General features: G+C 40.6%; 1 protein-coding gene across 5 annotated transcripts in view; it reads left to right on the top strand.

Annotated features, from left to right (window-relative positions):
* cadm3 (cell adhesion molecule 3) overlaps nucleotides 1-11,825 on the top strand; it is a 114,692-nt gene extending 102,867 nt beyond the window's left edge. For 2 of the 5 annotated variants that reach the window (XM_014413461.4, XM_014413463.3), the window contains exons 9-12: nucleotides 361-786; nucleotides 1,210-1,230; nucleotides 4,815-4,940; nucleotides 7,564-11,825. In XM_014413461.4, the coding sequence (XP_014268947.1) occupies nucleotides 361-786; nucleotides 1,210-1,230; nucleotides 4,815-4,940; nucleotides 7,564-7,682 (692 nt within the window). In that variant the 3' untranslated portion in view covers nucleotides 7,683-11,825. The remainder of the gene's footprint in view (nucleotides 1-360; nucleotides 787-1,209; nucleotides 1,231-4,814; nucleotides 4,941-7,563) is intronic. The other 3 variants (XM_076877214.1, XM_004555159.5, XM_076877215.1) reach the window with 3 other exon arrangements.
* Nucleotides 11,826-14,024: the final 2,199 nt, after the last annotated feature.

Below are 14,024 nucleotides of genomic sequence, written 5' to 3' on the forward strand. Positions count from 1 at the left end.
AGAGGGAAAAAAGGGATGTGTGGTGACAGAAAGAGGAAGGAGAGGGACTCTGGGATGTTTTCTTTCTTCATCACGTTTTTTTATTCCTTCTTTTGTTTGTTGTGGCTTTGCTTGTACTTCCATCTTTTTTCTCTTCTGATTTTCTTTTGTTTCTTTCCTCCTGTCTTTGTTTTTTCTTTTTGTTTTTTTCTCATCCAACCGCGCCTGACCACAACCATCCAACCGCTTTCGTTCATTTCTTGCGCTTCTCTCCCTTTGCTATTATGTGACCCGTTCATTCAATTCGTGGTCGTTTTTGCGCTTTGCTCACCCGTTTTTTTCTCCTGCTGCGCTTCATTTTTTTTCTCGACCTCCTCAAAGATCCCATGGACCCAGACTCCCCAAAAGTCACAGTTCCCTCACTTGGTTCTTCATCTTTCACCCCCTCTTCCTCCCTCCCATCTTCCTCTCCTACCGACAGCTTCTTCGGCTCTGGCTCTGATTCCATTTACTCTGACCCCTTTTCCACTACTGACCCCTTCACCACCTCCTCTTCCTCAAACTCCTCCCCTTCATCAACTGATGTGTCAACCACCATCTCTGAATCCTCCACCATGACCCTCTCCAACGCTCTCTTCCCCAACCTGCCATTCTCTCCAGACTCCTCTTCCCCCCACCCCACTTCATCCCCAACTCCTCCTTCCACCAGCTCTTCTAGCATCACTGCCACTCCCGCCTACTCATCCCCTGCCTCCTCCCTTACGCCCCCAGTTTCAGTCCAGCTGAATGGAGTTAACACTTTCACAGGTAAAACCAGTTACACACTTACGCACACACACCTGTAAGCAAAGAGATGCGAGAATCTTAATATAACCGAGAAAATCCAAAACGAAGCTTTCTTATGTTTTCCCGCTGTACCAAAAATTGATCTTGAATTGTGTAGCAGTCAAAAATATTCTGACCTTGTGTTACATGCGCGCACACACGCAAACACAGAAAAAAGCGTGGCAACAAAGGAAATGACGGAGCACTCCATAAAGGAAAAAATGGCATTTGTTTGGCTGTGTCACAGCTGTTTCACATTTTTTTCTTGTCTTCCTCTTTCCTCCCGTTGATTATCCTGAACCCCAAATCTCTTCCTTAACAAACATTCCTCCACTTACCTAACCACCAACCATCCCTCCCTCCATCCATACATTCAACAATCCATCCACCCATCCACTTCTGAAGATGAAGCACGCAACATTACAGGTATAACTTTTCCACCAGTCACCTGTGGTCTTTTTGTTTTCTGTCGTTCCAACTTTTCGTCCACCTGTCTGTCCGCCTGACTCTTTGTAGTTTTGTTTTTGACTGTCTGTGATTCTGGGGGGAAAAAGTAGTCTGGCGACACTTTGAACTTGTGAGTAGAGGGATGAATATTTTATACTCTGCCCACATAATGCTTTGTTGTTGCCCATACATACACAGACTGGCTCCAGACACAAGTACCCACCATTCCCACGTGCTGCACACACTCACATCCACACTCACTTCTATCTCCCAAAGACACACAGACTAGCATGACCCCTTAAGTGGTACAAGTCATTTACACAGTGTTCCACTTCCTCTGTGTGTGTTTCTCTCTGTGTGTGTGTGTATGTGCGCGTACCAAGGAGGGAGGGGGGTCAGGCTTCGAGGTGTTCTTGGGTCTTGTCTGCTTTCCTTTGATGCTGACAGCAGGATTTATGGGCTCATTCTCAGTGTCGCCTCGTCAGCATGCCCCTCTCTCACCTCCACGCTGGCCAACCAGAGTGTGTGCCCGACTCTCTGTGTTTGTGTGTTATTCTGATCGACGTACAGAGTCCTACCCTCCGCTTTCCCCTTTTCCTCTTTTCTCCCATTCTCTTGTCTAGAGCTGGCCTCTGGTTCACCACTGTCAGGCCCTTCACGTCTCCAATTGGCTGAAATATATTTCTCCTACAAAAAGGCCCTTCACTACATCCTTTGGTGACCCAGCTGGTTGTAAAATGTTCTTTTCTTCCATGTTCACTTTCAGTTTTATTTCTGGTTGACAGTAGCTATTGCTGTGCTTTAGTGTCTCTGTTCTGCAATCCAATTGAGTGTAAAGAAAAATAGCTTGTCCTCCACATTGTTTTAACTTGCTGATTGCCAGGTAAAAAAACAGCCTCTCCAAAATCGTTCCTTTTTATTCCTCTAATATCTTTTTAAGGTGTGTTTTTTGTGTTTTTTGGTATAAGACACGCTGCATTTCAGTTGTTCCTGCCTAAGTGACTTTCAAATAATGAACACCCAGTGTCTGATCAGTTCTAAAAAGCCAGGCGAAATGATTGATGTATTGTGTTATTTCCACTTAGATCGCTTTCTCTTCTGAAGAGTAAGTTGATTAAGTGGCTGATTTGAGGCAACAAGAGGAACTCAAAATTTTCTGTTGTTGGCTGAAAAACCTTCATCTCTTCAAAACATAACAAACAAACAAACAGAAAAAAAAAACACTTTAAAGAAGAGAAAAGGATGTCTTCTCTTAAAGTCAACTGAACATTATTCAGAAACTTACCCAAGTCAAGAAAAAAAGAAAAATGAAAAACTGTTCTGAAATAATTGTGTTGAAGTGTAGACGCTACATAAATGAAATTTTTGTTAAGTTGTTAGCACTTTTATAATTATGAACATTATTATGGCGTTAGCACGCGCTTAATCCATCATTTATATAGCATTACTCCTCCTTAGTTTGACGTTTAAAAAATACAGATAAATACTTATGACTATGATCATGATTATCATTGTTACTAGCTGTTATGTAGTAGCAATGATAGGTGTTACTGGTGTAACAGATGGACAAACATATTTGTGTTTATAAATGGCATACTAACGAGGAGTAATGTTATATGAATGATGAATTAAGCACTTGCTAATACCTTTATAATATCTTGCAAATGCTTAATAGTGTGACATTATCCTAAAGTGCTACCGTTAGGCCTTTCCTGTATTTTTATGACACTTCTTTTATGTCATGTACAGCATGACTTGGCTGAGCTATTTGCTGATTTGATGGTGTCAGCTGTTATAACGGCCAATAAATGAAGATTAACAAAATAAAGAAGAGACGTGAGAAGCAGCCTTCATCTCTAGGTGTTGATGTTGCATAGTTTGTCTATCTGAAGGTGGCCTGCAACTTCCCTGGTGGCAGCATTTGTTTGGAACACCACAAACACAACAACAAGCTGATCCAAGCAGAGTCGTGTAGAGCATAAGCAATCAATAAAAAACAAGATTATTTTTAAACTGTTGTGTCATATTATCTTAGTAAGGACTCATAGATAACTACACATAATGGTTAGGGAAATCTATTTATGTGTAATGAGTCTGCAGAGCTTGCAAACTCCTGTGGAGAGAAGGAAACTCAGGATTCAGATACCGATATGTAGACACAGAAAAAGTAAAATGAAAATACTCAGTCCAGCAATAAAGTTCATGATCAAAGTAACAGAAATCCAGAAGGAAGCAGGAATAACAGACTGGCAGAAAACAGACTGGGAGGGTAAACGGACTCTGTGACACTGGACAAAGGAATGATAGGATTATATTAGCTCACAATGAGGGCTGATGGGGATTAGACACAGCTGGACAGAAACAAGACGCGGGTGCAGACAATATAAAACACTCACGGAGGGAATAAAACTAAATACAAGACACAACTAGCTAGCAGAGCAAAACACTAAATGGGTAAAAACAACTAAACAGGGAAACACAGACATAAGAATAAACTTGACACAGGAGGGAAAAAAAGGAAATACAGAGGCAAATACTGCACAAAGTACTGGATTAAAACTAAACTGAAGAATCATAAACTTCAAAAGATGCAACAAATAAATTATCTGCTGCATTTTCTGGTTGCACTGCAATTTCAACTTGTATATATTTTTTTAAACATATATTCATAATACAGCTTTTAAATCATTAAAAAGCTAAGTGTTACTATCCTGCAATACATGACAATCATTTTAAACTGTAGTAAGTTATGAAGAACTCTTACTCATTACTTGTTTGATGGAATGTCAATGATTTAAAATTAACAACAAGAAGTTCTGAAATGTGCTAGAGTATATGAAACATATTCATTCTAAATCCTCCGTGATTGAATGAATCTGCTAGATAAATGTATACTTATTCAAATCATCCTAAAAGCAGAATCTGGGGCTTTGGGAGCCCCTGGAGGTTTGGGACTCTGGTACAGTTTGGTGCATTGCCTTGGATTTCTCAAGACCGAACATTTTAATTCAAAGAGGAGCATAAAATCAATCAGTCACAGTGAAATCACCACGGCTGAAGGGGTCAGGATTTCAGCCAACATCAAGAGTCTGTGTGTGTTCCCGCAAGGTTCCCACGAAGTGATTGGTACTTGGTTTGTAGACTGCAAACAATTTTTAAGGTGACTCAGTGGCCTTCTTTCTTTCGCCTGGCTTTTTCACATCCCTGTCTTTGTCTTCTGAAACTTTGCCTCAGTGGGTTTTATATATTGACAAGTCTTCTCTGCTCCCCTGTTCTTGTCATTTCGCTCTGTATTCTCTCTGTCACTCTCCCCATTATTCTCTCTCTCACTCTCTTTATTTCTACCGCCTTTCATCATCCGTTTCCACCAATATTCCTCCACCCCCTCGTCTCCCCCTCTGTTCTCAATCTCTGTCTCTCTGTCATGCTCTCCCCTTATTTCTCGCTGCTTCTACCTCATTTTCTCTTGCTTTTTTTTCTCTTTTTCTTTATCATGCCTTCTCTTTTTTTCCCCTTCCCCCCTTTCTTCTTCTTTCTTCCACACTGCTCGACCTTTTCTTAAGACCCCACAGCCATGTCGACGACTTCGGGGGTGGACCACGCCGTGATCGGAGGGGTAGTGGCTGTCATCGTCTTTATCTTGCTTTGCCTCCTCATCGTCCTCGGCAGATACCTCATCAGACACAAAGGTCACTGCCTCCCACAAACACGGACTCATGAACACACGGACGCACACTCATTCATGCGTGCACGAGTATACACAGAGATACACTTGCATAAATATGGATACATGAGCTCCAAGACTGGATCTCGCACCTGCAAATATGCATACAAATGAAGGAACACAAAGAAATGCAAATGCAGTTACACCTACAGTATATGTGAGTTATAAGCTTAAAACTTGGAATTAATGAATTTATTTATGCTCAAATCAGAATAAGAAGATGAATGACTCACACAAAGAGAATGTTTATTTCTTTTTAAAACATTTTGGTTCACATAACCCCCCTTTTTAAATTAGACTGCCTGTCATCGGCGATGTGTCACCAGCCTTTTCTTTTCGTTACATCACCAACTTTTATTTGGAATTTAAAATAATGCGTTCAGTCCAATTTTAGGACGGAAACAGTAAATACTGTAATGCAAAGTTCAGAGGCAATAAAGACCTGTTTCAGTACCCAGGTGGGGTGGTTGATTAAAACAAACTCCACCACCACTCAACCAGATTCAATCCCTGAGTCAGGTGCTTCAAGCTGGTAGAATATTGAAAGCGACTGCCTGCTGGCTGTTGTTTACAAGTGCCAGATCTACTAGGAATGATGTCCGTTTCCCTTCACTACCAATTACCTCTGACTGTTTCAGGCAATTGTTTGTCAGCAAATGGATATGGTTTCTAATTTGTGATGAGTATAGTGGGCACAATGCTAGTTATCCTATTCATTAGACGTAAACTACCAGTACATGCAATAAAAAGCTAATAACACTCAGACCTTTACATTTAAATTTGTGTAAGAAGTAAAAGCCTTATAGGTGATGGGGTTATTTACCTAACTACCTTTGATTCAACAGACTTATGATGACCTAACATTATTTTAAAACAGGCACCAACATCATATTAAAACGGTAATAGTAATAAACTGGTTCTTAAATAGCGCTTCTCTGCTCTACCTGAGCATTCACCCATTCTTACCCATTCACACAATCACTTTTTCTCTGCTTTCTAGCTAACATTTATACACATTCATGCTGCGATGGAGGCATCAGAGAGCAACTTGGGGTTTGTCTCTTCCCTAGAGATATTTGGCATGAAGACGTTCTGTACTTAAGTAGAAATACTGCTGTTAATAATTACTCCAGTAAAAGTTGAAGTACTGATTTAACTTCTTTACTAATGTAAAAGCAAAATAGCAGGCTCTGAAATGTACTCAAAGTAAGAAAGTAACAAGGATGTTTCTATTTTTGTGCAAAGTTAACTGAACCTTGTGCTATATTAACATAATGATAAAATGAATGGCTAGATGGGAATGCATACTTTTTGTTATTCTAATTATACTCAGCTTGAATCTGAAGAAAAAGAAGGAAGATAAAAAAAAATACATATCTATTTTCTGTTGCCTACATTGCAGAGGGTGTCTGCCTCTAAACAGAAAAATGTGTACAGTCAGGGGTTAAAGTGGAATTCAGCAGGTGGGGAAACCTAAAATTGGTTGCAATGGCTCACTGTGGGGAAAAGAATATAACTCACAATAATTTCTATCGAGAGCTCTCGTAGATTTTCTTAGTGTGCAGGCTGTGATCAGCTGACCTGCTGCTCTTTGTCATTTGCACACCTGAATTGAACCAGGTGTCAGCAGATGTTTCATGAGTTGTTCTGGCTGATTTCCATCTACACTGTCAGTACACTCTTTTTTCTAGATGGTATAAAGTTGGTATGAAGATAGAGTTCAGTCAATGGATCTCAGCATCATCAGCAAAAATCCATATTAATCTCTGCTACACTTGATGTAACCTAACTCTGGCCATGAAACCACAGCCACTGTGCACCAGTCACACACTTTACTTTAATCCATCACAGTACAGCAAGCTCACCTGTTTATCCTGCACTAACCTGCAGAGTATTTTCATGCAGCCTTATAATAGCACAGTTAGTCTGCCTCAGTTTGTTTAGCAGCACATTTCACAATATGAAAAAACATAATTTCATGATCTGATTTAAAAACGGCAGCACGGTGGCACGGTGGTTAGCACTGTTGCCACACAGCAAGAAGGTCCTGAGTTCAATTCCACCATCAGGCCGGGGTCTTTCTGTGTGGAGTTTGCATGTTCTCCCCGTGTTTGCGTGGGTTCCCTCCTGGTACTCCGGTTTCCTCCCACCGTCCAAAGACATGCAACTTGTGGGGATAGGTTAATTGGATAATCCAAATTGCCACTAGGTGTGAATGTGCAAGTGAAAGTGAGTGCGAATGGTTGTCTGTCTCTGTGTGTTAGCCCTGCGACAGACTGGCGACCTGTCCAGGGTGTACCCCGCCTCTCGCCCTATGACAGCTGGGATAGGCTCCAGCGCCCCCCGCGACCCTGAAAAGGATAAGCGGAAGTGAATGGATGGATGGATGGATGATTTAAAAACACGAGAACTTGCATGTAAGGTTTAAATAAAGCAGCTGGACCTTTAGCTAGCAACACACTGTGTAGCAAACTGCAATGGTTTATTTTCTGCTGGTCTTTGTCTGGTTAATTTTTACAGTTACAATGTTGCACTTTCGCTGCCTTATTTAATCTTACTTCTCCAAATTTTTCTCTCTCCTGCCACAGGAACGTATCTGACCCACGAGGCCAAGGGCTCAGATGATGCCCCGGATGCCGACACAGCCATCATCAACGCAGAAGGAGGTCACTCCGGAGCAGAGGACAAGAAAGAGTACTTTATCTAGATAGAGAACAGAGTGGTGGAGGAAAGAAGCGGGAGGAGGCGGAGAAAAAGTTGGAGGACGTGGATTGGAGGAGAGGGGAAGAGTGAAGGAAAGGAAACTTCGATTTTTTTTCACGATGCTTCAGTTCTTCACTCTGTTGGAGGGATGATTGGGATGGGAATGGGGGGAAAGGACTCTGGGCTGAGTTGAGCTTCAGCTGGTACTACCCTCTTTGCATTGATACAGGGAAGTGAGATTTTGCACTGACATATGGATGAACTAATGTTACACTCAAACACACACACGAACATGCAACATACTTGTGTCAGTTAAGGGGTGAATCTGTTTTCACACAGACGTGAATGCTCATAGATGCTCAGAATAACAAACGGGAGCCTCCTACTAACACGCATCCGAATTCTGACACATTAACACATTGTCACACAAGCATCGTAGCCTATTTTGAACTGTCAGCGCCGTGAAAAATCAAAATTGTAAGTCACATTCCAACATGTCGAGCTGATATTCCACTTCTCAAACCTGTCTTCTCAACATTTAATCCAAACCAGGTCTGTCTATTCACTTTTTTTTCCTCCTCATTCTCTACATCTAACAAGGCAGAATCCCTCTATAAGCCTCCTCGTGACAGAGAAATCCATCTAAAGCAAATTATTACTGACAAACATAATCTCCCTCTCTCACGGTTTAATCTTTTTATGCCATCAAACCTCTTCCTACGTCCTCGCAAACCCCGGTACGAGCCATCGAGTTTTCCACAATGCAACGCCACAAAAACATGCAACACCCATGCAAAAACAGCATTCCCACCTTGTGCTACAAAGCCCAGGGGCTCCAGTATACATATATAAATATATATATATATAGAATTATATAGCATTCTTTTTACTTGACAGAAAATGTTTGGTGTGCTGTAAATACACTCTCTCTGTCCTGTTTCTGCCTTCTGTCTCTCCTTCTATCCCCCTTCTCTTTCTCTCTCCACCCCCCCTCTCCTGTAACTCATACAGTCTGTTACTGCATTACAGTATATACTTATATACTCAAAAAAAAGCCTGCCTGTTTTTATTACATGCGTGGAAATGCAGAGTCGAAATATCAATATCTGGGTAAAAAATAGAAACATAACAACAATGATGTTGCGATGAAGACTAACATTAACTGCAAATATTTGTATATTCTGATTTTCTTTGATCTTTTTTTCTATTTTTCTTTGATCTCTTGGGGACTCGTGAGGGATTTTCTCTCGTCAGTGTCTCAGTATGTTACTGTCAGTGTTAACATTTTTACAGTGTTTGTCAGTTTGTCAGCCCAGGAGTCCATGAATCGAATTCCTAACTTGTATTTTGATTTTGATGTTCAGGTTTTCAACAATGTTTATGTACTTAGTTCCTTTTTTCGCTGATGAATGGAGTTTCTCCCTGCTTTGTCGGCTCTCTGCTCCTAAATGCTAATCAGCAGCACACCTTCGGTCGAGAGCTTTGAACGGCGACAAGTTGGTGGTGGAGTTTATCTTGAATTCTGCTGCCCAGTGTTTGTACTTGTGGACCACTGTGGCTTTCCTTCCAGCTGGCCCCGCTGATCCCACGGTTCACCTTCGCCGTTTTTCTCTCTGCAGCAGACTGCTTGTCTTGGCGAGGCCACCTGGCGCTAAATTCATTGAGTAGTGACATCATGACTTCCTCTAAGAGGTTGGCACATTTGCTGCTTTCAGAGGTGAAAATGCTTGCTTGCTTTTCCACTACAGGGCCAAATAGGACTGGCTACATGCATTATGACAAACTTCCCGGCAAAAAACCTTTCTGTTACTGTTTGTTTTTTGTGTGTGTGTGTGTGTGTGTGTGTGTGTGTGTGTGTGTGTGTATGTGTGTTATTGCAAGCAGGAATCATTTACCAGCTTAGCAAAAGGTTCCCATAAATGCACAGTGTTTTATTAAGGTTGGAAGTTCGCCTTAGCACTGAAAGCTCCACTTGGCCCGGTCATTGAAATTGATTGCAATCTAACTAAGAGGCTCTGGGCTCTAGACTGTACACATGCCAAGCTTTGGTTTGGTGGGCAGGGTGCCGAGTCTGGGCGGCACTAACACTGAAGAAAGTCATTTAGTAACTTAAATGTCCTCTTCTCTTTTTTTCCCCCTCTGCTCTGCCCGTCCATTTCTTGCATTCTTTAATCAATCATCCCGTCTGCGTCCTGATCCACCTTCACCCCATGTCCCCTCTTCTCATCACTCGTCTCCCCCACTCCATCTCTGATTGATGTCTGATTCTCCTTCCTGGTCTCTCATCCACGAGTTCACATAGACGTACAGTAGAAGTAGCGTCTATAGCTTTGCTGGCGTGTGCTGATGGCTCTTCGAAGCACTGTTTGGGAGTGTTTGGAGAGGAATCCACTTGCTGTTGTTGTCAGTCTACCTATAGACAGTTATGTCTTTGATAGTTTTTGTACACATTTTATGGGAATGTTCAGGGAATGTGATTTTGCATTCCTTTCCCCGTGTTGTTGTTAACCGCTACCTAGCTTTCTTCTTTGTGAGCAAGTAGTATGTCTATAAGCTAGCTATTCTACAAAGGGTAATGCGACCTGAAGCAGGGTCAGCTGTTGTTCTTTTTTTCTGCCGAGAGCTCTTGGTGAGACTATTTAGTGACTGGTGATGTAGTAGCGAACCCGGGTTAAACAGTGCTTGGATTCTGTGTGTTTGAGCTTGCACTGTTTATCTGATGTTTGCTCTACAACACTCTTCTGCTATCATTTCACTGCTATCATGCCTGCAGATCAGAGGATTGGCTCTGTCTCACAGAGATTGTTGTCCACTTTGAAGATGTTACCATTGACTTGTATTTAACCTCAGTCTAGTTCTGCTCTGTGAATGGAGAAAGGAATATCTGACTCATACTCACCAAAGTGTAGTGTCTTTTAAAAACTAATGGACCTGTATTTGCCTGTAATTTATTGTCCTGTCCTTTGTCTTAGTTAGTCTGCTAGCATGTAGCTTGCATGAGAAATGGTTGGAAAGTGTAGATAGTGTTGCAGATGAGCAGCGATGACAAGTTCGTCTCCTGAGACGAGAAGCGGCGGCCTAACCGGCTGACCTCCCTGCTTTTCTCTGATCTGCAAACATGTCCCAGTGAAATCCGTCTGCACCGCCTCAACACAGCAGAAAAGCAGTGAAGCAACTGGCAAAGGACTCGTTATGCCCTTATCAAAACCACGTAGGGGTATAGTGTTGGACTGAGATTTGCACTCACGTCTAATTGCATTTCAGTGCATCAGTGCAGTAATGATTGACTGTCACCAGATGCCAGCAAACAACAGCTTTTCTTCTCCCTCCTCGGTCGGTACGAGCTGTCCTGCCCTTCCACCAGACGCGCCACCTCCTCTTCAGGCAGCCGCACACTAGCTGCCGCCCATCTCTTTTCATTTTGTAGAATAAGCCAATTAATTTTTAAATTATGTTTCATTAAAGTTGTGCATAATCTCATTGTTTTCATTTCAATTGATATCTTTTTTTCTTTCCTTGAATTTAGATGTTCCAAAACTTGAAGGTTAGACATTTAGTTTTTTGCATATGTTATTGTTTCAACAACGATTTTTAATTAATTTCATGTATATAGTGTTGCCTTTTACCAGATACTCTTACGAGCTACATACTTTGCACATACACTTTGGATACAAACACATCCACACACACATTTGGATATGCACAGCAGGCTTGATGTCTGTTACTATGGTGTATTTGTACATATGTGTGTGTGTGTGTGTGTGTGTGTGTGTGTGTGTGTGTTTGTGTATGAGTGTGAAGCGTGTAATAATTGACCCAGACAAACTTCAGATTTACTCTCATGTGTGTTGCATTCACAAAAATGTTCTTATTTCAGTAACTCAGACAATGTCTTTGTTCTTATCATTATTATTTTGAATGACAAGTCTTCCTTTTGAATAAATATCCATATCACATGGGAGTAGTGCTGTCATGTATGTTAATTTGTACTATGGCTGATGATGTCATCAAGGTGAGGCCCAACCGCATGCAGTGGTGGGTTTTGCATCTGTTGGCTGTTACGTTCATAAAGTATTTGTTTTTCGGGGTTACTTTTGTTAAAATAACAGTTCAGTTGTTGACTTCAATAAACATGCATTTGGGTTAATTTCACGTGTCTTATCATTTGTTCTTTATGCTGGGAAACAGTAAAAATTCCAGGTCTGAAATGCCCATTAGAGCTTTCTTATGAAACTTTTTTTTAATATGAAAGTGTGGTTAAACGCATATTTTGCTAATCACATTTAATAACTCAGCACAGACTCGTCTTTAATGTTATTAGTACCTGTGTTTACTGTTTCACGCTGTAAAATTTTGTGGTCCCGGCAGTTTACTGCATCATTGAAAAATGCAACATTTTCTTAAAAAACTGAGACTTTTCAAGATCAAAGACCTCTAAGGCGCTCTCTGTTATTTAAGATTTTAAATGCCTTCATATTCATCATATCAGAGAAATATTTGTTGAGAATAGCTTCCTATCTCTCTCTGAACTAGATGGACTGGACAGTTTCTGATTCTAGACTCAATTTGAATCGAAGCATTGCGCCTATGGAAATACTCTTCAGCTAAAATATAAGAAATATATACATATATATATATTTAAAAGAATATTATATGCTAGATCTGTAGTGATTTGATTAGGACTTTAAACAGGCTTATGAGATTTATGAGCTTTCTTTTCTTTGTCAGCGGATTCTGGTTTTTTTTTTCCTGTTTTTTTTTCTTTCTTTCCAGTGATTAAACATCTTACTTTTCATCAGTCTCTGTGCTTGAAAAACACTTTCCCCCCCAGAAAGTAATTGATGTGATAAAATGGCTCATAAATCTAAAAGCCACAGAATGAAGTTATCAACAGGTCCAGATGAGCCACACTGCATATTTTGTTTCTAGCACGCAGCTAAAAAGAAGGTCCAACAGATGGCAGTGCAACATAGTAAACTGAACACTCTTGTTTAAACAGAAATGATCTTTGGTTATAAAACTAAGAAAGCTACTGACTGATGTTCTCACTTAATTCTATTAACTTACATTGGACACTGGCAACAAAATTCATCTTATTATGTCTGAAACCGATTATTAAGTCTTTCTTTCTTCTGTGTGGTTTCCTTTCATTGCTCTTATCTTTCCCTTGCGTCCTCTCATTTAGTTTGCTCTGCGGTTTGGGGAAAATTGTTAGCACATGTTGGTACTGGAGGTTAATAATCAGCCTTATATTGTGCACATGCTACTGGTTAATTGCACAGTATGTAGTCGCATCAAAACAGATGGATGATGCGTGCTCTCCATTCATTTAAAGATAAAGAACTATTTTTTTGCGGAAGTTGTTCTACATATAAAAGCGCAGTTGGGATGAATAAACAGAATGCCGTTATAATAAATTAATTAGTTTTCACCCTCAGAAATGTGATCCCGCTCAAACTGAACAAAAATGCATTGATGTAGGTGCCAACAAATGCGTGCACTGCCAAAGCTGACCTCATTTGGGTGGTGAATTATGCAATTTTAACGCAATTTACATGTTGCTGTATTTGCAGGCAATGAAACTTCTTAGCTGCAATTAAACAGGTGTTCTGGTGGCTTTTACGCTTTAAAAATAAATAAATACAAATGAATACGAATTCCCTCTATAAGCAGATATTCCCATTAGCACACTGGATACGATCGGGCCACTGTTATTGCACTAGTCCTAATAGTAACAGTAATAGCAACATGTATAAATATTCAACATTCATGATTTTTTATGGTTTAGCTCTCAAAAGCTATTCAAAAACTCTTTTGCTGTGATTTGATGAGCAAAGAATTTACTCTAGTATTTTAAAACTATGATCGGCACATGAAAATCTGTAGTCCTGTCATCCATAGCCAGATATACACAATCTGGTATGAAATGATCAAGACGCCTAAAGCTTTGAACAATGCAAATTTCTGATCGTTTTTTATGTGAATCGAATTAATGTCCAGAATATCTGACTTAAACATTTAACTATCTACACTATCTACACTGCTTTGCTACTTTAATTTAAAGGTTACAAACTATTCACATCCATAATCTGCATAATCTGTGTTTTCATCCTTAAAGCAGCATTCATTTGTAAAGTTTAACACCTGACTTTTGGGTTTCTTTTTATGTTTTAAACGCAGTTCTTGTTGTGGCCGCAGCAGCGCCCTCCTCTCTGTTCTCTCTAAAACCGAGATTTGGAGCGGGAGGGGTGGAAGAGGTGGAGGTGGTGGTAGTGAAGGAGGGAGGGGGTGTGTGCTACTGATTGTATGAAAGGGGGGGGGGGGCACATAGGAAGAGAGAGAGAGA

This window comes from Maylandia zebra, linkage group LG18 (genome assembly GCF_041146795.1).
Source record: "Maylandia zebra isolate NMK-2024a linkage group LG18, Mzebra_GT3a, whole genome shotgun sequence".
NCBI classification, from domain to species: Eukaryota; Metazoa; Chordata; class Actinopteri; order Cichliformes; family Cichlidae; genus Maylandia; species Maylandia zebra.